This window comes from Daldinia loculata (assembly GCF_022478755.1).
Source record: "Daldinia loculata strain CBS 113971 unplaced genomic scaffold F4817scaffold_49, whole genome shotgun sequence".
Taxonomy (NCBI): domain Eukaryota; kingdom Fungi; phylum Ascomycota; class Sordariomycetes; order Xylariales; family Hypoxylaceae; genus Daldinia; species Daldinia loculata.
In genome coordinates, this window is record NW_026054903.1 from 159,056 (window position 1) to 184,775 (window position 25,720).

At 46.6% G+C, this 25,720-nt stretch overlaps 7 protein-coding genes across 7 annotated transcripts; 2 read left to right on the plus strand and 5 right to left on the minus strand.

Annotated features, from left to right (window-relative positions):
* Nucleotides 1-674: 674 nt before the first annotated feature.
* F4817DRAFT_318706 (Paf1-domain-containing protein) lies at nucleotides 675-2,157 on the plus strand (the record flags this gene model as incomplete). Its single annotated transcript, XM_049300949.1, has 2 exons — nucleotides 675-945; nucleotides 995-2,157. 2 exons carry the CDS (start codon nucleotides 675-677, stop codon nucleotides 2,155-2,157), a joined length of 1,434 nt encoding a protein of 477 aa, XP_049156283.1.
* Nucleotides 2,158-4,588: 2,431 nt separating this feature from the next.
* F4817DRAFT_209794 (CATB protein) lies at nucleotides 4,589-7,513 on the minus strand. Its single transcript, XM_049298673.1, has 8 exons — nucleotides 7,059-7,513; nucleotides 6,935-6,950; nucleotides 6,700-6,886; nucleotides 6,625-6,647; nucleotides 6,355-6,572; nucleotides 5,942-6,304; nucleotides 5,652-5,859; nucleotides 4,589-5,592 (listed from the first exon to the last, which is right to left on the minus strand). The coding sequence occupies exons 1-8, from the start codon at nucleotides 7,338-7,340 to the stop codon at nucleotides 4,709-4,711; spliced, it is 2,181 nt and encodes a 726-aa protein (XP_049156284.1). The 5' UTR covers nucleotides 7,341-7,513; the 3' UTR covers nucleotides 4,589-4,708.
* A 5,407-nt stretch (nucleotides 7,514-12,920) lies between these two features.
* On the minus strand, nucleotides 12,921-14,661 carry F4817DRAFT_209843 (PLC-like phosphodiesterase). The gene has a single exon (XM_049298674.1). The coding sequence runs from the start codon at nucleotides 14,286-14,288 to the stop codon at nucleotides 13,110-13,112; it is 1,179 nt and encodes a 392-aa protein (XP_049156285.1). The 5' UTR covers nucleotides 14,289-14,661; the 3' UTR covers nucleotides 12,921-13,109.
* Nucleotides 14,662-14,996: 335 nt separating this feature from the next.
* Nucleotides 14,997-16,272, minus strand: F4817DRAFT_360711 (GTP-binding protein GTR2; the record flags this gene model as incomplete). The annotated part of the gene is made up of 3 exons (XM_049306311.1): nucleotides 14,997-15,852; nucleotides 15,908-16,009; nucleotides 16,061-16,272. The coding sequence occupies 3 exons, from the start codon at nucleotides 16,270-16,272 to the stop codon at nucleotides 14,997-14,999; spliced, it is 1,170 nt and encodes a 389-aa protein (XP_049156286.1).
* A 2,302-nt stretch (nucleotides 16,273-18,574) lies between these two features.
* On the minus strand, nucleotides 18,575-19,689 carry F4817DRAFT_318710 (Tautomerase/MIF; the record flags this gene model as incomplete). The annotated part of the gene is made up of 3 exons (XM_049300950.1): nucleotides 18,575-18,802; nucleotides 18,879-19,283; nucleotides 19,336-19,689. 3 exons carry the CDS (start codon nucleotides 19,687-19,689, stop codon nucleotides 18,575-18,577), a joined length of 987 nt encoding a protein of 328 aa, XP_049156287.1.
* Nucleotides 19,690-21,053: 1,364 nt separating this feature from the next.
* Nucleotides 21,054-22,274, minus strand: F4817DRAFT_210089 (uncharacterized protein). The gene is made up of 3 exons (XM_049298675.1): nucleotides 21,851-22,274; nucleotides 21,295-21,784; nucleotides 21,054-21,228 (listed from the first exon to the last, which is right to left on the minus strand). Exons 1-2 carry the CDS (start codon nucleotides 22,178-22,180, stop codon nucleotides 21,440-21,442), a joined length of 675 nt encoding a protein of 224 aa, XP_049156288.1. The 5' UTR covers nucleotides 22,181-22,274; the 3' UTR covers nucleotides 21,054-21,228; nucleotides 21,295-21,439.
* A 2,011-nt stretch (nucleotides 22,275-24,285) lies between these two features.
* Nucleotides 24,286-25,717, plus strand: F4817DRAFT_210322 (uncharacterized protein). The gene is made up of 3 exons (XM_049298676.1): nucleotides 24,286-24,347; nucleotides 24,411-24,640; nucleotides 24,689-25,717. The coding sequence occupies exons 2-3, from the start codon at nucleotides 24,551-24,553 to the stop codon at nucleotides 25,409-25,411; spliced, it is 813 nt and encodes a 270-aa protein (XP_049156289.1). The 5' UTR covers nucleotides 24,286-24,347; nucleotides 24,411-24,550; the 3' UTR covers nucleotides 25,412-25,717.
* Nucleotides 25,718-25,720: the final 3 nt, after the last annotated feature.

A 25,720-nucleotide genomic window follows, 5' to 3' on the forward strand; every position in this document is an offset into this window, starting at 1 on the left:
ATACAGGCTTTTTGTATTGAGGCACATAGGAGCTGGGGTTCTGAGGTACGGAGTAACGTTGTGAGCGTCCGAATTAATGCTAGTTGGCCTTAGGAGGCAGAACGAGGAATGAGGATAGCATGGAAGCGGACGCAGCGCAGGTTTGACTCTTCCGAACCATCATCATTAGACATTGTACTGAAGAACAATAATAATCGGCCTTAAAAGTCAGTTGGGGCATCAGTGGCATTAAAGAATATTTATGAAATTGTGGTGCTTGGTCCATTAGTTATTATATTGATTACCTAGGTATCACGTTATCAAGTTGAGGACGTTGGAGAGGTTGGCAGTACAAAAGGCAGGTTTGCGATAACGATAAAGCTCGGGCGGCTGTTCCAACTTACAGCTGACAACTTTTTTTTGCGACTGTTAAAGTTAAACTTTGGGGAAGTATCCACCTCATCGCGACGCCGCGACGCAACAACGCGCAGAACATCAACCTTAGATAACTTTAAACTTGCGATCACGACATTCAATTTAAAATCTTACTCCTCCCAATTGTACGTCGTCCAGATATCTTATTAAGCACAGCTTTAGACACTGAGATTCTTAAAGAGTATCATTGAAGACTTTATTCCCATCGCCGATTCTTTGTTTCCAATCCCTGTTTTATCTATCTTTAAGCCATCATCAGGATGGCTTCCTCGTCGCGCAGCGGTGAGCATCGCTCCGTCCACCAGGATTTCATCGCAAGAATCCGATTCTCCAATGCGCTACCGCCTCCTCCCAATCCACCGAAGCTTCTCGATATACCCAACACCGGCCTCTCAAGCGGCCAGTACACAGCCCCCGGTTTCGCCTCGAGGCTAGCCAGGGAGCAGCCGCTGAATATCGAAGCCGATGCGGAACTAGGCATGCCATTGGACCTGGTGGGAATGCCAGGCATATTTGATGGCGATGAAAGCTGTATGCAAAACTATAGAGCTGCGATAGTTTCGTGACTGACTAGATACAGCTATCCAAGCTCCTACGCAACCACCACAAATCCATCCCCACGATCGAGCTCTTCTCAGAGGTCCCGGCAGCCTAGGCCATCCCAAGCCAGCCGAAGCCAACGTATCATTCCTCCGACGTACAGAGTATATCTCTTCTGTCACCACCAAGCGTCATGATGGTGGAGCTTTACGCAGCAACAACCCGGCTCCTAAGCGCCCCTTGAAGCGACCCTCTCCCGAGCGAGACGTTGACTCTCCAGCCCACATCAAAAAGAAGATAGATCAGGGCTTTGCCGTGGCAGCTGCGAACCTGAAGGATAAGAGCAGGGTCAAACATCCTTCAAAGAGGAACGTCAAGCTGGTAGATGCCTACCCCTTAGTTCCCGATCTCGAGGCCTTCCCAGACTCTGGTGCCTACGTCACATTCAAGTTCACTCATAATCCTCTCCCCGCAACTCGTGTATACGACAAGCGTCTCCTCAACGGAATCCTCAAGCCTATTAGCAAGACAGAAGCCGAGGATGCTGCTTTCGCGATGGCCATGCAGGCCCACGAGCGGGATCCACAACACGTCCCCAAGCCGCAGAACTTGATGGACTACGACTTCTTCCTCAATGATAACTTGGACGCATCTGAGCGATTCCGGCAGAAGTTCGACATCGAGAACCCGGACCACGACGATGACAGTCTCTACACGCACAAGAGCAACGGCAAACCCAACTTCTTATTCCCACGGGTACGAACGTATGAGACAGCACAGGAGCTCGAGCTCAACAATCAAACCAAGTATGACGAGGAGGTGGTGCTGGCATTTAACGATGATGAGGCAATCGACCAAAAGGCAGCATTTTACTACCCGGTCATGCAACGCAGCGTTATCAAACCCCAACGCGCCAAGAATATCGCCCGCACGATAGGACTCGTACCGGCGGACTTGAACATTGAGGAACGCAACGTGGACCAGCTAGACGTCGTAGTCGAGGATCCTAGCGACGATATTAGGGCGTGGATGAGCTTATATAGAGATCATCCGTACGGTAGAGAAGATGAAGGAGAAGATGAGGAAGGAGAGGGCGGGCAGAGCGGACATGGTGATGTGGAGCACAGGGAAGCCAACGGCCGATCTACACAGCAGGTGGAAGACGAGGACGAGGATCAGGATGCTGAGGGTGAAGAAGATTAGTGGCTGGAATGGCTTTTTCAGCAAGGTGTTCTCATAGTAGAAAGTCTCGTATCGCTCGATTAGAGCAGGCTTTTGTCTTGGAGACATAAGGAACACCTGCTTCGTCCTGATAAGAATGCGGTATATGGTATGAATTAGGGAGGCATCCCGAATAATCAGGGGAAGAGTCATCATTTATATTGGTATCGAGCTCTTCTTTTTTAGCCTGGTATTAGTTGTGTAATGAGAAGCGCATATTTCACAACAAGATGTGTCAACTAGAGAGCTAGATAAAGGAGTTGAATGAGCTTGTTCATAACATTTTTATAAGCTCAACGTGCCAGTATATCATTAAATCTCCGGCAGTCGAACCTAAGGGTTACTTACTTAGAGTTAACTAATAACTCTAGGGGTGTTGAGAGCAAGCTTTGTTTCAAGTCTATTATTGGGGTGCTGAATATATGGCATCTCTTAGGACCAGTGACAGACAACTCTTGACATACTAAGTTGAGAGATGCTCATCTTAAACTAAAACCAGCAACAGGCCTATACCGAGAGACGAGCCTAATACATGGCACAGAGCGGTATCATACGGTGCTTATTAATAGAAGCAAGCCTGAATTCGGGTACTTAACGCCATTGTCGAAGGGGATTTGAAGCATGACAAGCAATCTAGTAGTTTGTCATCTCTAGTTAGTACTATATCGAATTCTAACGTCTGATGAAGACTTCGCGGATAGCTTCTCTAAGTACCTAATAATTCTTTTCATAAGTAAAATGTACGGACTTAGCCCCCGTCCGAGCCCCGAAATGCGGCAGCTTCTACAATTAACTACCCCATAAGAGCGACTTATAATTAAAAAGGGGGGTGAAGGGGATATTCTATAGCTTGCTTCGTATGTAGGCTAATGTCTTGTCAAGCTACATACATAATAATACAAGACGTCAATTACGAGAGTAGAGCTATATATAGGTACATAGACATTATAAAGTGAAAAGAATATAGTCTCCCTAACCCGGCAGAAGAACCAACCAACCAACCAGCCCAAAGACCGGAGTTCATCAAAAGCCCGGAGGCCCGACTTTACATACATAGCTACCACCCCAACTCACCCACCCTTCTCCACCGCACCCCTCTCCCCTTTCCTCCACTCCTCAGGGGACCCGAGAACTCGGGTCGAACGCACGTGACTACGACCGTCATGCGACGCACGATGTCGTGCATGAGTTCGAGCTTTTTGTCTCTGGCGGCGGCATGGGGGTGCGGTCATGTGGTACGGATATGTATGTGGACAAGTATACCTACCTAGGTACCCAGGTAGGTAGGTAGGTAGAAACGTATGTAGGTGCATGAATAAAAGGGGGGGGGGACGGTCCCGAGAGTCTGGGTCGGGTGGGTCGGGGTACAGGACGGGCGTATTGCTGGCCTATCGTTGGCTTTTGCATTTTGCTTTTTAGAAGTCTAGGCATCTGCGGCCTTGTTGGAGGCCTTAATGGGGTTGTATTTGCTTGGGCAGCTTTGCTTCTAGGGGAGGCGTGTAGATGAGGTTGGGTATTAATAAAAGTCTACCAGATATGCTAGCTTACAAAAGGGTAGTTTAAATACATATTGCGTGATTTATCATATGCGGCTTGCATCTTGATTTTCTACAAAGTTCTTGAGTTTATGTATAATATGTCTGGCCTTGTTTCGAATGATACCTAATGCCAGCGTAAGAAACTCCTATCTGGATCAGAAGTCAGTTATATATCACTCCCTGCGATATAATTTAGTAAGATATCCCATAACCTCTTTCCTACTGCTCTATACTCGACATACGATGCATACCAGGAACTTTATAGACTTGTATAGGCTTTCACGCCAGGACTAGGCGCCTCCGCCTCCGTTGCCTCCCTATATAGTCAGGGCATACAGAGCCAAATAATATTCTATTCCGACTTGGAGAATTAATATAAATACCGTAATCTCCAACTTAAGAGCTATTAAACGTTCACGGGATGCTACGGATATCGCAAAGGGGGCTATCGAGCAATATTAAATACAAAGTCCCCCTCAGCATGCCCTTACCTACCTATGTAAGAACCAATTTAGAATATACTTAGACCGCTAGTTACCACGTATATATTAAAACTGCATAACTACCTCAAGCATGGCGGCAACACATACCCCTTTTCCTCCCTATTTTTCTTTAATTTATCTAGTATTTGTCTAGCAATAATTACCCGTATGTGCGTTTCTTAGGACATTCGTTTAGTAAAAATACGGCATGGCAAAGCGGTATAACTTATTGTAGGACATCCTTCGTACACAATCACAAGCCGCAACCCAAAATAATGGGTAGTTAAAGGTACAACTTTAAAATCTACTTCACTAAGGCAAAAACACTACTACGTTGTTAGTAAATAGAACTAACGTCTCTCCGGACTTCAACACTAACTAACAAAAGACAAGACCACAGCATGTTTAACGATATTTGCATAAATGTTTAGCTAAATATATACAGCACAGCCGAAGCGAAGCATATTACATACACAAGAAACTAAAGTAATTAACACCCCTCTCCTTTTTACTCTACTGGGTCTTATCCACGGGGTATCGCGCAGTGAACTTGAATGTCTTAAGACCGTCCACGAGGCCGCTAGCCACCTTCTCGAGGTCGGCATCGGCATAGACGCCCTCCGCCTTCGGGTCCAGGCCGCCCGCTGCAAGGGAGTCACTCGGCGAGCTGCCGCCGAAGTAGGCAACGGGCTTGCCGAATAGGTACGCCGTGTTGGCGATTTGAAGAGGACGTAGAGGGGGGTATAGTGGGCTCAGATTTCCGGCTGTAAGAGCAAAGAGGCCTGCAGCGTCAGCGCCGGATGTAACAACCACGGCATCAAAGTCCGTTGCGTCGGCAGCCGAGTACGTCTTATCAACGCCCTCAACTAGGCTCTCGGCTACAACGGTCACGGTCAGGTTATCGTTGCTTAGGCGCTGCTTTAGGCTCTTAGCCTGGTCGAGCGCATTCGTGCCGTTCGCCTTCGTTGTGCTGGCCAAGATCCCAACCTTGAGTGTGGCAACAGTGGGTAGCGTGCTGTTGACGATGCTAATGTTGATCGTCGTGTTATCGTGGTAGTATGTGTCGTCAGGAGCGGGGGCCTCTAGGCCGAGAGCAGTGGCAACACGGACTGCGATATCGTTGCTTATTCTGTTGAGTTGTAGGAGGACGTTCTTCTTTACTTCGGCGGATTGAAGGTGGCTGGTCTCGAAGCGGATGGCGTTGATGAGGAACTGCTGCTCGACGGGGAGAAGCGAGTTGTAGAAGAGTCGCGGCTGCGACCAATGGTCGTCAAAGGTGGATGAGAGGCCGCGCACGAGTCTGCCGCTGGTGCTCCGAGAAGGTGCATTGAAATATCCGCGTCCATTATTCTGGTCCGCCTGCTGGGGGAATCCACCGTTCAACGAGTTAGGAGTGTCTTTGCAGCGGACGTTAGTTGAAAGATCTAATTAAATCGGTAGGGTAAAAAGAACTTACAAGCGTGGATGTTCTTGTGAATCAAGTTCTGGCCTGCACCATCACGGTTGTTGTTGTGGATGGGAACGACTGGCCGGTTGATAGGAAGCTGCTCAAAGTTGGGACCGCCGTGTCGGTTCAACTGAGTGTCCAAGTAGGAAAAGATACGGCCTTGCAATAAGGGGTCCTCGGTGAAGTCTACTCCTCGCACAATATGTCCAGGTTGGAACTACGTTTTGGGTTAGTAGCTAGATTAAAAAGGAACATATAATAGCTCTAGAATTGACGTCGACGAGATTAGAAAAACCTACCATGATTTGCTCTGTTTCTGCGAAGTAGTTCGTCGGGTTTGTGTGCAACTTCATAACGCCGAGCTTCTGGAGAGGGGCATATTCTTCAGGGAGGATCTTGGTAGGATCCAATAAGTCGAATCCGAACGCAAGAGCCTTGTCCTCGTCGACGAGCTGGACAGCAAGTTCCCACTCAGGACCATTACCGGCAGCGATAGCCTCGAACAGATCTTGTCGGTGAGCATCTGCGTTCTTGCCGGCCAAGATCTGAGCCTCTTCCCAATACAAGCTAGCCTTTCCCTGCTTCGTCTTCCAATGCCACTTCACGAACTGAGATTTGCCATCATCAGTCACGAGACGGAACGTGTGGACACCAAAGCCATCCTGCGTAAGTCAGCATGGGAATCCAATCGGCGTATCCATTCCGGACTGACCATATGTCTAAAGCTGCGGGGGATACCGAACCCAGCCATAGCCCAGAAGAGTGTGTGGAGCGTACTCGGCTGTTGAGAAAAGAAATCCCAAGCTGAGTCATGAGCCGTGGCGGCTTGAGGTATCTCACTATCGGGGCTTGGCTTCACGGAGTGGATTAAATCCGGGAACCTAATGGCATCTTGGATGAAAAACACCGGAATGTTGTTCCCCACGATATCTTGGAAATATTAGTCTAAATTTAGTAGAGCTAAGTGATCGGGTCTGCATACCGAAGTTACCCTCATCGGTGTAGCTGAATCTCATATTAGCGTGCTTTCAAGGGATGATAATGTGGCAATTCTTACAATCTTGTCGCAAAACCATGGACATCGCGCGCTGTGTCGGCACTTCCACGCGATCCAGCTACGGTTGAAAATCGTACGAAAACCGGAGTTTCCTTTCCGGTTTGGCTTAGGAACGAGGCAGCTGTTATGTTACTCCAGTCGCCATAACTTGTGAACGTGCCGTGAGCTCCAGCGCCTCTTGCATGAACTTGACATGGTTAGTCTAAATATGGCATATGAACTCAGTAAAACATACCAGCTCGTTCAGGAACCTATCGATCTATTAGTATGAATCCATGGTATATACATATATTATACGACAGTGATCTCAGGCTCTCATGGTTCTACGGACTTAATAAGGGGAAGGTAATATGACTTACTCGCTCATGGTCGAAATGTGTGATCTTCTGACGAAAGATGAAATCTTCTAACAGGGTAGGCCCCCTATCGCCAGCCCTAAGACTGTCTTGCTCCTGAATCTGTCCACCCACGTCATCGGTGAAGAAGCCGTTGCTGTCATCAACAGTGGCAGCGAGTATCGGGTCGTCAGTAGGTGCTTCTGCTCGACCACGAAGAGCAGCCGGGTCAGCAAAGGGGCAACCAGCCGCTGAGACAAGTCCGAGAAGCCCAAGGAGGGCAGTGGGAGTGGATACACGGCCCATCTTGCCTTATGTTCGACTATCCTAGTCCCTTCAAATGTATATCTGAGTGAAACTCGACCAAGTGCAGGACGAAGGCTTGAAGGAAGAAAGCAAAGACAACTTCTCGTAGAGGGGGGAGGGATCCACGCGGTGTTTATAATAAATGAGAGAAACAAGGATCGAACTTGCATAAACTACCGAGATCTAGACTCAACCTCGTTTGGCCGGTTTGCTTGAGGCTCTAATCAGGTTTCCAGGCATTACAAACATTCCAACCCACCTACACGTTTCATTGTCTACCTTAGTATTCCATTTCTTTCACCCACCATTTGCGGACCAGGGTAATCTCCACAAAAAATGACCGCTAATTAGGGGCTGCTGCCAGTAAGGTTGAAGATGATGGTAAAGTCGAATCGGATATACCTAGTCAATATGCCCGGACCCCATGCTTCGATGTGTGACGAGATGAGAGGGTCGAATGGTACATATAATACGTATGTATGCCATACTAGGAGGTAGATGCCAAGAACAGAAAGATTAATTCGATGGTACGTAAAACCCGAAGGTAAGTGAAGTTCAGGGAAGTTCAACCGTGCCACAGGGGCGGAAATCATAGGCGCTTGCAACAGGATGTGTGTAAGCTAGTTGACCATTACGGTATCTCGTACGTGACAGGCTGGAGGCGCCACTTGGCGTTGATGTGATATATCATGGGATAGCTTCATCCCGCCGATAAAGTTCGGCTGGCGTCATATCTGTTCATCATGTGCGCGTGTGCTTAGCAAACGTCTTACAGTCTCGCGAGACTTATACCAGCCATAGAGCGCTATTGAATATGATGACATAGCACTAGACTTGATTGGAAGGTTTCCACTAAAAGAAAGGCGCTCAGTAGTAATATCCAGGTTCCTTGTACTAATGGTTGATAGTCGAACAGAGATCGGCAGTAAAAAGTAAAGGCTACCTGTTGGACAGACGGAAACTCGAGTCTCGAGGTGAAGGATATTGATTCCTTACTCCTACTCGAGTTCCTATCCGTAAGAGAAAGGCACCTGCCAAATTTGATATTTGTCGTAACAGAAGCGGTATATTATCGTTGTATCAAGCAGTCGTCTGCAAACCTAATCACAGCTGTCAGGTACAATAAATTTTGCATGGACGTGATCCGGGTGTGGGGGTCCTTGAGAGACGATGCATGTAACCCGCCTACCATCAATGGTTTGCAAAGCTAAAAAAAGAAAATGAAGACTGGAGCCAAGACATAATTGTCTTGGCCGAACTCGACCGAACCCAATCAACGAGCTCAATTAGCTTAGCAACAAGCTATGTGACCTAACAGAGAGCTCGAGAATAGGGATGGCAACGCTATTGTGTTGCACTGACATATGAAGATCGTACGAAGCGGATAGAGATACGGTTTGTAGTTTAGTAATATCATCAAGTAGCCCCAAATTGATATTTAGACGGGGCTCCTATCTGAACGGCAGTACTACTATGAGGTAGGTATGCATGGTGGTATTGAAGTGGCGGTTTGCGTGTTACAATTCGGGAAAATTACACACCGTTGGTCCGCTACCTGGCTGCCTGGCTGTAGGTATGTAGAAGATTAATGGGTTGAAGTTTTCCATAAGCTCCCGGGTATGGTCGCTACGAAGACGGCCAAGATCCTTGCAAGCATGGTGGAAAAGCCGGCACTTGCATGAAATTAAAATGGAGACCTAGACGGGTACCAATCGTAAGCTACCTAACCTGCCAACCTAGGAGGTAAGACTAACAGACCAATGCCGTTCGAGGCAACTCCGGGCGGGCCACGGTAATGCGGTGCCGCCGCTTGAAGGAATGCTCCTTGAGGCAATGATTCCCAATGATTCCCACGTGTTTAACTCACTAGATAACTAGCAATGGATTGGCACTGCATAATGGGCGGGAGAAAGTAACCCGAGAGGGTTAAGCAGATCGGCCTATTTATCTATTTATTGGAGACATCTCAAGGACAGACGGAATAGTGGCCTTAGATGACGCAAAAAAAGCCGAATCTCAGATCTTGGCTACTCCCGGTGGGACATAATTGCAGTGATTATGAAAGCTCGGTTCGCTCGGTATGCTTGGCATGATCAGTTTTCATCCCACAACAGTGACGGTGAACGCAGGATGTTGTATGTATTTGGTAAACGCCGAGATTCGCGAGCTTGGGGGGGTATGTATTGATGACATGATTGCCAAGATGGCATGTCCATCACGTGCATACGCGTCTGGCACATTTATTTATGTGATAAGACGCTTATTAACTGTGGAAAGGGAAATTCGATAGAACACTTGGAATTTATTAATGATGATTGGAATAATGTTGATTGAGTAAAGATTATAGTGACCCCACTTTTCCTTGTAAAATCTTAAATATTCCCTTATCTCATTGCACTTTCCCACAGAGGTACCTAAGGAGGTAAATGTAGGTCGGACTCTTAGCGCTTATCCTAGGGACCGGTCCGTTTTTTAAGGCGTATTCCTACGGCGCAGCCTCACCCAAAACCAACATCACCGATAACCCCGAATCACCTCCATCCCGACTCCAAGTCAAATGACTTCTGCATTTACGCCAGGACTAAATTCCCCGCAAAATAACCGCCAATGAAAGATGAATACCTACCCTCAAGGACCTAACTAGAGGTGCGGACTGGGGCCGCACCGACGCGTTTGTTCTACTGTAGCTAGTTATTGTAAGCATCTTGAATATGACTGATGTCTTTTAAGGGTGTTATTGTCAAGGGTTAGCTCTGGTCTGTCGGGTAGGTAGCATCAACATGGACTCTACATAGTGTAGTAGGAACTGTGGATTATTCAAGTAGTCTCTTTCCTTTTCCAGACCACTACTGCACGGTTTGGAATACATACATAAATATTACTTCCTTGATTAAGCCGTCAGCTTTCGAAGCTACCTAGTCAGCCAGTTACCTTCACTACAATACCAGATCTAATAAGTTCCTATCATATGAAGAGTTGATAGCATACTCGGTTCGTACCCTGGCTCTTCTAGCATTAAGCTGATGGCGAAATTATTGCGCTAACATTCGTCATTAAGGATTTAAGATATCATCGTATACTTATCCTATTGTGAGGTGGCCTTGAGTTATGCGCGTAATCACATAGGTATAAAGAAGATGGACGTAGGACTATCGTCGTTTAACTACGCCGATGAGTGAATACACATTCAATACTACCCTACCGCCTATCACTTTTCTTCGTCCTCAAGTAGCATAGCGAACTATGTTCATTGGGATGAGAACGCTCCCCAACAGCTTTTTCTCACTCAGCTAGTTCTTGAAAGAATCCGTCCTTATGGATCGAATATCCAACTCGCCTGCCAATTTTCTAAACATAAAATATACTGCCATTTAAACACTACTGATAACTTCGTGGCTCATCTTCCTACTTCCAACATGGCACTTTATGTCATTCAAAGGATTTCTCGAGTAGCTATGTAAATGAAAACTCTCGTTGCTAACAGGATGAAAGGATCGGTTTCGCACATTCGCCTAATGTAGATCACAACTTTATCTCATTCTACCTGATGCACTTATATGTGGTATATATATCGGCTGCTTACAGCGTAGTCTTGGCGCCCCAATTTATAGACATATTCTCGAAGCAGAACATAGGTACATATGGGAGCGGCAGTGCAGATGCTTGACACCTGACGTCTCGCTTAAGATTCAACAACGACGAAATCATTATGTCTACGGCCGGGAGGATCTCGCATATACGCCGCGGGTTTAGCGGCGCTAGCAGAGGGCTGAATTTATCCGGCCCCAGCTCGCCGGAGCCGGTGAACCGGGCCGCTGATAACTGCCGGGCCTATAGCAAGTCGCTGGCTGAATTCCAAATACCGCGACGCATCGAGACATTTAATATAAAAGCTTGATACCCTCCCTAAAGAAGTCAATCTTTAAACGGACCGAGCCGGTGGCACAGGAGCCGGATCTTGCAACATCGTTTCCCGATTATGACGACGTAGCTTCTGACTATATGCTTATCAATACGAAGGCTAGGATGACAATTGATGTCTGATCGAGTGGGCTGGTGGATACTAGGGGAGAAGAATGCATCGATTCGCAGTAGCCGGGTAGTTTTGGGCATAGAGGCTTCATACGCTGCCATCTCATACATAGCCTGTTAGCTCCGGTGGACTGCAAGGGATCGGGCGGTACGATCCAGGATGAACACTGCAGAACTAGGCCGGGATCGAGAACTTCCCCACAAATCGTCACGCTTCTATACTACATGATCTACCCGGGCTTCGATACTATTCGTTCTGGACTGTTTTGCGTACCTGATCTACGTCAGGCCTGTTGGAACTAGCTTCGACTTTCCGGCGTTCAACCGTGAGCGCGGATGTATCCCTCTCGCCAGGAGCGATCAGCTACCCACGCCGGCATGCTACGCTCGGTTCCCCTTACGATAATTTTCCCTCACTTTCGGGAATGAGCGGATCTTTTACTCGCTACGTCCTAGCTGCTTGACTACCTAGGTAGTTAGGTTGGAAATTCAGGGGCTGTCCGGTCATGTCAGGCACCGATTACCTAGCGACATGTCTGACTTGTCATGGTAGTTTATTCGAGGCAGAATACATTTGGCCGTGTTCCACCGGGTGTAGATCTCGTCCCTATATATCTGAGGATGTTGGCGGAAATGGCTATCCTGTAAGTGGACTTGCAGTCTAGTGCCATCCGGGCCGTTCAGTTGTTAATGCCTCAACAGGACTTTACTTGTGCTGTCTACGTATACTCGACGACCGCACCCCTTAAGGTGCTGCGCTTTAATTAGGGATTGGCCCTGTAATTGGGGATTGATCCGAAGTACTTCCGAATGGGAGGGCTTCCCATATATTCTAAAGGTATTTTCAAACTTTCATCCATTTTCATAATATTTCGTGATATTATGAAAATATTTTTTCCTTTTCAGGATTTAGTTAATGAAGGTTGGAATAGCTTCTTATTTGTTCCATCCCCTATAACGCTATCCCTAATTACAGGGCTAATCCCTAATTTAAGCGCAGCACCCTTTAGGGTGCGATGGGCGAGTTTACGAAGACAGCACAAGTACTCTAGCAAATTTCATGACTATCGCCCAACATATTACCATACTCTTCGTATAGGACACTTTATGCCATGAGAGAAACTTTCTGTTTGGTAAGTTACAAGTTCTAGGTGAGCTAGGTACCTACGTACGGGTGTCTATAATCGTAAAGTGCGTCCTTCGTATACAGCATGTGTCATATATTAAGGATAATATGGTGTCTATAAGGTAATATTTGGTTTATCATGTCTTCGCCTAGATAGCTTATAATATACCTATCTAACACTTTATCATCGAGAAATGTCCCATAATCGCTGTATACTCACTTCACATATCCCGTAATGCTTCAATTTCCTATCTAAGCCTACCCGAGTCTTGTGGTATGATCAATGATGATGCTCTATATTAGGTAGAGACAGTGACCTGCGAAAACTATGAAGGTCAATATTATAATCCAACCTTTAGCTACAAATAGAGCATTTCATCTACAGGTAATGACCTCCATGAGAATAGAACACAACCAGAAGACGTGGCCTATTAACATTATTTCCTATGCTGCCTATTCTGTCTAGGTATGTAATTAAAAGCCTATAGTATAACATCCCATAGTTGACAGCTTCCTCAACTACTAAACAGAGAGCCAACTCTTAATATAAAACTCAAATCAAGCAACGTTCAACTAGAGATACCGTCAGGTTCCCAGCTCATTATGTCCATCTAAGAACCCAACACGAGCCCAACCAACTCATCCGGCTCGTCAAAGAAATCTAAAACCACAACACCCAGCCTACTTCCACGCATCTCCTCTAACAGCTTGACCAACTGATGATTCACACCTCCATCCGGCGTCACCTCCGTCCCATTCCCCAGCGCCATCGTCTGCGGGAATACATGCGGGACATTAACATCGTTCTCGCCCGACGCAAACGTGATAAACAAGCTATCCGCACCATCCCCAGTAGCAGCAGCAGCTTTCTCCAGATGCGCCTTCACCGCACCCATCTTCGCCTGAATATTCTCCGCCACCGTTGAATTAGCCCCCAAGTCCGAAGGCTCGTAGTAATCCTCCACATACGCCGTCTCATTGCTCGTCTTATTATACACCAACTCAAACCCCTTAGGATCATTATCCGGCCACTGGCCCGGACCCAAGTGCAGTCCCGGCAACGTCTCGTCCTCTGCACCACCCATATCAAACCGTCTCACCAGCACAATCTTCCCGCGACTCTCCCCCACCGTCCCCAGTCTTCCACTATCCTGCCGAATATACCTCTTCGCGGCATCCGACTCCAGCACGCTCCTCAACCGATCCTTCACAGCATCGTCAAACTCCGCCCCGTCCTTAGTCCCCCCCTCATACTGAAAACTCAACAGCACAGCCTCGCTCGGATGCGCGTCCAACCACGCATAGAACGCAAACAGCACATCATCCACCGTCGCACGCGCCGAGAGCAGCGCCTCCCCGTGCCAGAAGACAAGATCCCGGTCTAGAGGGTCAAACGCAAATCTCAGATCGAAAAACCGTACCCCGGCATCCAAAGCGGCAGCCGCTCCAAGCCGCTGAGTCCGGTAGACCTGAGCCGGAGCGGGGCCGGCTCCGCCGTCGCAGCGCGTGGCGTATGCGAGCGCGTCCTGCGTCGTCTGGCTGTAGTTCCAAGTTGCGGCGTCGTGGGTGCCGGGGATATTTAGATGCGCGAGGGGCGTAGCGTCGGGGACGCTGGACATCCAATTCGCGTACGGCCGGGACGAATTATCGCTTTCTACGCCGAAGACCTCTCGGCTATCCTGCAAGACCTTCTGCAGCGCGAGCTGGCCGAGGGTGGTAGCGCCGCTTGAGTCCGCGGCAGCTAAGACTGCTGCTGCGCACCTTAGTAGTAGGACGGACGGACAGCGCATGTTGAGACTATATTGTCTGTGTTGTTTGAACGGACGCCGTTGGAATGCTATGCGCAAGCGGATACCAAACGTAATTCTGCTTCTTAGGTTTAATCCTCGTCTTGTTCACCCGCTTTTAGAATGTTCGTAGAATGTTCCAAACTCAAACAATTAGACCTGAACTTTCCCTTTTACGAAATAGGATTTTATGTTGTTGAGTTTTGAGGCTGTGCTGTGTTGTGTCCATCTTGAATGACGATGGACGCCATATCTTGCCCTGTTCTGCAAAGCACTGTTCCGATTATGCCCACGCGTTCCAGATGGCTCTTGTGATTGGTGGTGTTAGCACAACACATTTTCACGAAGCACTTACCATGTAATAGTTACACGAATAGCTAAGCTGTTTTGAAGAGAGGATAGCGGGTTTCACAAGTCTTACATTTAGTAAGCATATCAAATTGGTACGCTATTCCCAGACTATCTTTTATATTCAAGTTGTGATTGAGACCACAAATCTGATCATCCTATAATACGCACTCATGGAGCCTGGCTTTTACTCATGCCAGACTGACATGGACCGCAGAATAGCTCGTCTCGAACCTATAGCGCAGGCTCATTCTTTCTTGAATGATTACCCGCCCCGTGGAATATGAATATCCCAGGGCGTTGCTCCTGCGACAAATTGCCTCATCTCAAGCTATAAAACCAACCCGATGGCTGGGCTTTTCTTCATTTTGGCTTCGTAATTTCGAAGAACTCCTTCACACCCTGCACGACAACCTCGACATTCATGTTGACAAGTGGCATCTTGTCATAGCTGTCCTCCTTCATGATCGCAACTAGTGCAAGGTACTTGTCGACCTCGCGTAGTATTATCGGCTTGTTCCCGTCGCTCAATACCATGCAGCTCTCAGCACATCCCGAGGCCACCTGATCCTCTATCTTCTGGTTCCAAGGTGGGCCTTCCAGAGCTTCGCGGTACTTTTGAGTACGGGGCCAGCTTCCGTATACTTCTGTGACGTCTATTATGACGTCGATGTAATCAGAGCAGATTTCGTAGCTTGCCATGTCTGCGGGTTCACTGTCGGTCGCAATGTATATCTTGGACAAGACATCAAACAGATAGGCTTTTTCGAAACGACAAGTGCGACAGAGGTTAGTAAGCATCGCTTCGAGTATACCAAGTCGAGGGATAAGCTTCTGAATCACCTTGCTGAACGCCTCGAAAATGCTATGGTTGTATATGCTAGTCAAGTGAAAAGTGACCGGCGCGTTTTCAAACCCGTGATCGCAGAGTTCGTCTTGGATCCGAATAGTGATATCTCTTTGGATATCTAACTTGTAGTCGTCTGATAATCCATCTACTTTGTGAATGAACACCTCGATTTTGATGTTCGGATACGTCCGTTGAAGGTTTAGTATAGTCATATTCAAGCGGGCTACTGCCTCTAGATAATCATCCTGAGCGTCTATGACCCAGATCAAGGCACCTATCTCGCCAAACATGGCATCGATGTCGAAGGTTGGATTATCAAAGATGTCGATCTGACCTGGGAAATCCCACACTTGGAAATCCATAAAAGACCTAAAGGGTTATATTAGAAGAAGAAATCACGTGTATCAAGCAAGCAACTTCTTACGGCATGGTATCCTTTTGGATGCGCGCAGTTGACTCCAGAAATAGAGTCTCGCTCGGCGGTAATTTGTGAAAAACCACGCTCGATATCGACGATTTACCACTCCTAAAAACAGGATCAGCCCGGTCCTCTAACGTTTGATATACGATAGCTTACCTTCTCTGCCCCATCAGGAGCAACCTAGGTTTCCCTTTCGATGACAGATCCGGGGGCTGATCGGACACCCTCGATCCATTTTTCCGTAGCCTTTGGTCCTGTTCATATACACGTGTTAGAGCCTGTTGCGCAAGACTAGATTGTATCTCGTGTGGTTGTGCCCCGGCAGCATCGGGGTCGAACGCGTCCAAACCGCGAAGCCGAGAAGACATAATGATAACACAAAGAGCCAAACAAGAACGAAGAGGTATGAATTGAAGCTTTAGAGCGAATGATAATGGCTTGGAGACATCAAGGACCAAGCTGGTTGGACTGGATGCGCTCCTCGTACGGGCATAATATTTTTCCCAGGTACATCTCTGCTGAATGACACGAAGAGGGCAGGCAACTATCTCATGCGAATCTCAAAATTCGAACAGGCAGATGTTCATTGCTCGTCGTTTGTCGATATGTTTAAAGGAGACCTGCGAGCCAATCTGCAAACGAGGTTGCCGAATCCAAGGAGACGGGAATGCAAGGTCGTAGTGATAAAAAAACAACAACGGCTGGGTGGCTGCATGTAGGCAGCTTCGACCAGGGGATACGTTAAATTTCATAACGGGAAAAAGGTCACGGACCCAGAATGTTCAGCTCGATCGAAACAGGGCATATCGCTCCTGATAATCTATAAAGAGCGAGATGATTCCATTGCTGATCTTACCGTGGTACAAATTAAACAGCTCGGGGATTCCGCTCAGACAGCTCGGATAAGTGGTAATCAGGTCATAATAATCTCCCCGTCCGCAAACCCGGCTCTATACCTGACGTTTGCCTAACGACAACAAAAATAACAATAGGGGTGATATATCTGGAACCGGGATGACCACTGCACATCATGACTGCGTGTCAGAGGCGGCATGGTAAGAAAGAGAAGAAGAAAAAGAGAATATAATGGTAGAGGAGCTGACTGGATACGAGCACCCGTCGATGGATCTACGACCCTGCTCGAAAAGAAAAAAAGAAAAAGAAAAAGTGTCGGCGATGATACGCGGCGGTGTTCCTGTGCCACTAGGCAATACCAGCTCGGATGGTGTTTTAATTCGTAAGCAAGGAAATAAGTAGGGAAAAGGGTTTTAAAAAAAACAAAATAAAAGACAATGTCTCACCTCCATGATGAGGACGAAACCAGATAAGATACCGGGATCTAGCTGTTACGCTGGGCAATGAACGCACGGTAACCCTAACCTCCCCTCTTCCCCGGCGACATGGACGAGATGTAGAAAGAGATGACCGTGCGTACTGACGGCAAGCGGGTTGTCTGTCCGCTTTGAGTTTCTCTCTAGCCTATGGAATGAGAGATTCTGAGTCAGCTTCTATATAGCGACGAATAGACTCGCTTAGTTATTAAATCAACATAAACCAACAGGCTGGCACGGGCTGGCACGGGCTGACTCACCTTTAACAGTTGCACCGCTAATGATGACTTTTATGTAGCACAGGCTCTTTAGTGGCTGCAATAAATAGCGACGAGAATCATGAGGCAACACGGCTGTGCACAGCGTCGGCAAGATGTTTCGGTAGACCGGGAGGATGTCAGGTTATTCTTATTCAGCTACCTCTATTCCGCCGACGTCGATGGCTTCCCAAGGAACAGCTGCAATTCCGAAATACGAAATGAATTGAACTTATTGAATGAAGGCCGTTTCGCGTCGAATTATCATTAACTAATAAAGTCTGGAAAGTCATAAATCATTGATGCAGATGGAAGAAATTTCTGTCGCGTTCAAGATATAGAGCTCAGATATAGTCTCGTTTCACTCTAGGCGGGAATCGGGAATAATAGTGTCGAATGTGAGAGATAGAGCACAATGTGGAGTTGAGGGAGGACGAGCACGAAGTTATTATCAGCTGGCAATTTTGCTCTGACAGTTATCAGCTGACCGAAGCCATGCGATTTCAGCCGGCAAGCAAGAAACCACAACCCATCCAACCTTAGTAAGCTCAATTTCATTTTATGTAGTTATGTACCTAGTTATCTCTCTTGAGTTTTACGTAAAACAGTGACGCTCACTTCCACTCACTATATCTAACATCTACGCCTCGGAAGCGTATCCTAATACACAAGAACCTCTGATCTCCTTGTAAAGGAGTTTGACAGAATCTAATTGATTCGGTAAGTAGGTATATTTTGCCGCGGGATATACTCATTAGACTATCGACTACCGACCCTAGGTATTAGCTTATCAGGACTCGCTTCTTAATAAATCATACACCGATCGCACTTCATCACGCGAGCATACAACATAGCAATAATATCACGTTCCATGGGATAGAATGCTTGTTCCTCCCTCCTAAACTCCAGTGCAATGCCTCCCCCAAGCGATGCAATATACGCCGGTCCGTATTTGATATCGTCGCATTATGAAAGTTGCGACGCAACTAAAATATTCAACCAGGTGCCGCAATATAATAAGGCCATCTCAACCAAAAGGTTTAGTGTCACAAAATTGATAAGCGGTTGTGACCGTTACTCTATTACACCGCTGTCTTCCCACTAAACAGACCGAATCTTAGGCTTCTGCGACGTGGTGCAGTCTTGACCGGCTTGTGCTCGATTAAGTCACCCAACTTGTCGTCCTCGGGCGGCGTAGGGGGCACTTCGGGAATGGTCGTGATGGGCGTAGTCTCGTCTGAGGTACTCGGGGGTGGCGTAGGAACCTTCGCAAGATCAGTCATAGAGGCGGATCTGAAGCCCCCAAAAGACTGCAAATATATTAGTTACCGGTCAGGCAAGCCGACTTTGAGCCACGCAGCCAAGGAAGAGGAAAGAAGAATATACCTTAACACCAAGCCTCCGGTTTGACTTGGTACTTTTTCTAGTCTCGGCGGGCTTGTCATCGGCCATGGCATTACCAGATTCGTTTATTTCAGCAGCAATTGTTTTGCCCCCGATGGCAACATTCTCCTCGGGGGTAGCGACGAAGCGTACATAGCCCCTCGATGCTATGACACCTAGTGTCTCTTGAATATGTCGCTGAATGAGCGCCGCATTCCTCTTATTCGTGGTAGGCTGAACGAGACTCGGAAGCGCGTGAATAGTTAAGGTGTACGCCGGGTCGAAGGAACCCCCAAACATCATGCAGCAGCCGTGGTTCAAGTTGATGACGATTGAAGATATTGGTCGCTGATACCTGTTGGACAGGTTGTATGAGAGATCGGTTATAAAAGAAAATTCGTCTTTGATCTAGGGGCCCGTATTAGTAGGTCACGTTGATGGAGTAGACACATAAACTCACGATGACGTTTGTCCTTAGATCTGCCATTACAATAGCTTCATTCTGTATTCGAGCCTTGACTGGGTCCGGGCCCCGGTTAGCTGCTGCGAATTCACTCTCAAAATAGGCGCTTCGTTTCTTGCTAAGATCTGGATGTACTTGAGACTTGCGACTGCCGGTTGGGTCGCCTGGTGGGGGCCGATCAATATTGCGCATCATTTTGTTACCTTCGACGATATTTGTTCTCGAAGAACGTGAGGAATGGCCTTTTCGCTGCGTGGAAGGGGCATCAGAAACAGCTAAAGGATAATTGTTACCCGTCGAGGGCGGGTTTATACGAGGCAGCCTAGCTGGCAAAGAATCTGGTCGAACCATTGTTGTACAAGCGTTGGAGCGTTCAATAGCGCGCATAAGTCTTGTCAAGTCTTGTCAGATCTTGTTTTGTGTATTGCCAAGTGCGACGCCTTATAGGTGAATCTGGGTCTCCTAGTTGGGATAGTGTCCTGTCAGCTTGTAGGGCAGATTGTCTTGCATTGATCTAGCGCATGTGATGTTCGTATTGGACGCTGAGCTGTACAAGACGTGGGGACTGGTTCTCCCTGCTTGGGGGAAGGGGATACCGATCTAGGCCTTATCTTTCCCCTCGTAAGTAGACCGTAAGCGTGGAGCAGTACTACAATATAGTATGATAAAAACTGAGTGGGTGGCCTCCAGCTAGCTTGGCTCCTATTTTTATCGTGAGTTGGTACGGTAGATATTATAAAGGGTTGAGGTTCTTTGATTAATTTCAGTTAATTCGGCCGAATTGAAGATCTAGTGGCACATAGGAACCTTGGAACTCCGACGGAGTAATGGTGATGAAAGGGGAAGCAACATGGAATAACCTAATGGAGGTCGTTTGTAAAAACTTCATGTAATGTTGGAACGTCTGGAAGGTTACTTAAAGGAAGGTTACCCAAAGGCAGGCAAAAGCAAGCAAAGGCAGGCTGTCGTCAGGATGCATGAGGCAGGTACCGAGTGGTTGAATTACATAGTGGCACCTCCCTTTTACTACTATGCACTGACATTGCTTACCTACATCATTCAACATTCTCTGTTAATATTGATACATCATTAATACCTAACTTACATAAAGTACATATACTTTCTATTCATAGACACCGGCTCTTCATATTCCTATCTCCCCCCACCATCTCAACCTTCGAAAACCCATCTACCTACTACTATCGCCATATTCGTTTGAATCCTTATCAGACCATTGTAACACGGTGCACACGACAGGCTGGATCTAGGTAGGACATGGAAGGCTACAATCGACGCCAATGGGCGCACAGCATTACCGTACAACGCTGCAACCCGTTCTGGTCGCTTGCATCCGCTTATCCATCGATGATAGCAATTAGGAAAGCGACATTGCATCCAGCGGCCGAGATAATTCCTTGGTGGAAGCTTGAAAATCAGGGTGGTCCATAACTTGGAATCCCACGGGCCACCCCTCGTTCAGTATCGCTGGTTCTCGCAATTATATTAGGATGACGGTTCCTATCTATATAAGTGAGGGTTGGGTCGTCTATAGTTGGAGTCTTATCGCAAACAAACACGTTGCAGAGCTAGAGCCGCAGCTTTCCGCCCACATGATACATAGCCGTATTAATCTATCGCTTTGCATTAGGTATCCGAGAATCCGAGACTCTTTTTATCACCTAATACCTATACCCAACTCAAGTGGGTAGCGGCCAAATCCGAATTAATTGTTATTGTGGGCTACCGAGAACCGAGATATCACACCAATTAGTCTATCCCGGATACACAAATCAAGATGACCTAGAACGTCAACCCGCAGTATCGATTCAGAATTTCAGATAATGTTTATTGCATCGCCACTTCTCGGCGACGGCCTATTACAAGTTACAACTGTTATACAGATTACCACCATAGCTCTTCTGCACTGGTCGTTTGTAAGTCATTTTCCTTGCGCACCTTATTTATCATCAAGACCGGTCTCCGACAACTATGCTGCATGCATGGATCGTCTCCATATTGCAGGACATTAGCCCGCGGTTGCGTGCAGGTCGAGAGCTAGTTAGGTCCACTCCTTGTCTCACACTGAGTCTCACACTGAGTCTCACGCTGATGGTACAGGACTGCCAGTCTTGTGAGACGGGATGAAACCAATTGCCTTCCTCTCCAAGATCGACTGATAGCCGGCGACAGTAAAGACGATCAACTCGACAGGAACTAATATAACAGACAGGTACAGGGCTACCCGGCTTTCGTTGCATAGAGTGCCAAAGTGCGGCTTCGCGCCCATGCTCGCAAATCCCCACTGACAACTCCAGCTCTGTAGCGTATCATTTGTGGCTGATGTATTGACAGCATAGAAGAAAATCATGCTAATCATGACAGCCGTAAAGCCAACGAAGGGCGCAGCAAAAGTAAGAGACGTGTGAACCGAGGTATGGTTGCGAAGCTTGAAGATTCTTAGCACGAACCCAATTTCACGACGAAGGGAATCTATTAATGAAGTTGTACTTACCACCCTGACTTTGCTACATAGCAGAGATACGATATTGGCAATGACCACAATAGTGCTGCCAACGACGAGAGCCACCGTGGGTCGGAGATCGAATTGGTCAGGCCACAACGGTAAGTGATAATCGCTCGAGAGGTGTGTTGCATTATATATAGCTAGGGTATCGGCTGCAGTTCCGAGGATGGTCAGGCCGCAGAGGAGGGCCAGTCCGGTGAGACCGATGCGAGCACTATCAACAAGACGAAGTTTCTTCACATGTCTCTGGTACTGGTGATCTTGAGGATCCACGTCCGAGTAAGGCGTGGGGATACGGCCCTTGTTATCGGAAGACATGGTGACGATAGATAGAGATGGAGAGAGAGCGAAAAAGAAATATAGGCGATTATCCGTTTTCAACCTTCACAGAATGTTGACTATGGAATAGAGATAAATATGAATATGATCAAACGAAGCGAAACAATATAGAGAAAGGGAAATAAGTGACCAAAAAAGGAAATGGATAAGTCCAAAGACAAGCAACTTCAATGAGAAAATGAGATGTCGAAAAGAGACAACTTAACAAACCTGATGAGAAGGCGAAATGCGACGAATATGAATGAATATACGCCTTCAACCATTCGACTATAGTTGATGAAGCCATCCCGTCTAGACCTAGTCTCGTGGTCCCTTTGAGCGCTTGTAGCCATGCGCAATGCTAAGGATAGTACTCCGGGTGATACCCTCATACATATCCAGCTCTGCCCGGGAGATTAATCGTGGAAGGCGATGCGCCCACGCACATGCTAGACGCGTGTGATTGACCTGAGGCCGGGGCCTAAGAGGCATACTTGGGTTCGGGCTATCGTAGATTGGCCCCGAGACACCCAAATTTAGACCTTCGCGGGCGCTTACGAGTTCGGGGAAGTGGACGTCCGGCACCACTATAGCCAATCATGAGGGCCGGCGCCAATGTATGTCACCGTTCGCTACTACCATGGGAATTCACCCCTGCGAAGTATTATCTAGGTCGAAGACGGAATTGGCTGGAAGATGTCAATTTTCTTCAAGCGCTTGCGCTTAGGGCAATTATCTGCTTTGATAAAGTCCTGGACCGGCCGGCCGTCTGGATGGGCTAATGCAGAACATCCGGAGGGAATTCTGCGGGGATAAGGGGTAAGGGTGCTCGGAAGGATCTATAGAGTTCTGCGCCGTCCCGCTTCCGTAGGAGTCTTATTCCTGGTCTTACCAAGATTCTACCTCAGCGCGGCACGGCGTAGACCAACCACATTCTGCGATATTACAGGCGAAATAATAACTTGAATGGCTGCCTAAGACATAAGTCCTACTGTGTAAACCCGTAGATCACGCTGCGACCTGTCGATCATGTTGGGTTTGATCTGTGCGATTCCTAGGAATTGGTTTATTAGGAATGACATTCACATTATTCCTATTGAAATTATAGGAACGCCGAACTTAAATATGCTAAAAGTTTTTTTCTGCCGCCTTATTTATATAAATGCATGTAAACCCTGGGGTTCTATGATGCGTTAGCTAAATGCACATTTTAATCATTCCTTATAGTCAAGACTGTTCGGATCTTATACATCTTGAGCCTGTAAGTTTATGATATCACAAAAGGAGGGAGGGGTTTGCGTTCCCTGTCAACCTGTCTAATAAGCTTCAAACTGCCGTATCCGAACTGTCGGGTTTGGTAGATCCTTCTACACTAGTTAGTCCCACTAAACTTGGAACATTCTTGGCAGTAGTTACAGTCCGATCTGGCCATAACGAATTTTAAAAAACATCGATTCGAATTCGTTATGGTAAATATTCGTTATGGAATAGATAAGTGCACAGACCACATTACTACCTAAAATAGAAAAGTGCTGGTTAAAATATTGATTTAATAAAATTTAATAAAAGTTTAAGCCGAAATAGGTTTAGTGACATTCCTAAACCGGTTTAACTCTATTTTTTCATAACGAATTAGGTGGTGACTAATCACGAAATCTAACGAAATTCGTTATATGAAAATATTCGTTATTTTACATACAAAATTCAAAAAAACCCAATATCAATTCGTTAAGGAGAAAATTCGTTATAGAGTAGATTCGTTATGGCCAGATCGGACTGTACCTATGTATAACTTAAGAAGATCTACATACACGTTCCAGGAACCCATAGTAACCTACATGTAGGTTGGTAGCTCTACTACACATATGTATTAAACTACCCATTGCTGGAAAGAGGTTCTAATTTCCCGGGCTTTCCAGGTTGAATTGAAAATATCTAATCCGGGAGCTTGACGCGTCACAATTGGACGAAGACGCATGTGGGTTGGACGGTCTCTTTCACAATTTTCGATACGTTGTACTATTCTTGCGAGTCCTACTGACTAGGCCTTCCGCAACCCTAAAGATATCTTTCCTTAGTTAATTAAAGCTGTACTGTTAGGAATTGTTACATGTTGAAAGGACACAGGATCTTATTCCTGTGACTTAGTGTCTATTGTATTTGCTTTGTTAGTACCTTCTATCCCTTTTACGGGCTGACTGTAGGTCTAAGTTAAGCGTTATAAATTTAGTAGTACCTATATAATGTTTGAATACCTAACCCTCTTATGTCGTTCATCTTGCAGATAACTTTTTAGCTTATACATTTCTATCTCTTACTCGGCTCGGCTTCTGCGTTTCCCGCTACTTCAGAATCCCATATTAATCAGCAATGCACGAAATACTATCTCTTATTAGACCCCGGCTCACAAAGGCTACCCATGACGTAAAGCCAACACCGAGAGACGGATTCCAAGTCTTCGTAAGTCTTAAAGATGCCCAAGTATAAATAGACGCTAATACGTTGCAGCATTTTTTTCCTCAACTTCCCATCGAACTCCGGCTAATGATATGGGAATATAATTTACTACCACGCTGTATAGAAATTCAAGATACACAGCGTGTTAAACCCCAGCTGAAACTACGTAAACAAGAAGTTCACTATACGTACGTGTGCAAAACCCCTGCCAATCTGCACGTATGTAGAGAATCGCGACAAGAGGCACTGAAACGATATAGTCTACGTTTTGGTATTGGAGGCCTTGTTGATCCCATAAGAGATATGCTCTATTTTGGACCAGGTATGGCATTTGGATGCCCGAAAGATTGGTTCAGTATTTTCATGTCTCAACTTCGCCCGAAAGATATGGCTTATATCCGCCATATCGCTATCAGCAATTCGATGCTCGGGTGGCACTTCTCGTATTATGGGCCAACCTTCCAATTGGCGCTTCTGGAACTATTATATATTATCAATCATCACTTGGTAAACCTGGAACAACTCACCATCGTCTGCCACGGCATGCACTATGACCACATTTATGCCGGATGTCGTCTCTACGAATCTATCCATATCAAATTGGCTGTGAAAGCGGAATTGCCCCTGGAAACCCCTCCGGATAGTCGTTTCCAACCGCCGATTGAAAAGGAGATATCTGACCAAGCATACGAAGATATCTTGGCGTGTACGAGTCTCTGCGATGAACACAACCAGCAAGTAACATCAATACAGCCAAAACATGTTGATGTATGAGCATCATTATTCAAGACTATTGTAATGGTAATGAATTAGAGCTGGATGCAAATTGGACTATATATTCTAATAGCTAGAAAGAGTATTAATCAAATGCTAATTTCCTTTTCTCAGAAAGCAAGAATATTTTAATCTAGTTAGATGGAATTGACCCTATTTCAACGAGGTCTTGAGAATGGGCGGCGTGAAAATAATGTTTACGTGCTTGCAACTGGATAGAATATTCTCTTTAACTAGAACTAGTAAAATTAAGTATGCTTATTTCGTTGAAATATACTAGAGGCTGAGGAAAATATTGAAGTTACTCTT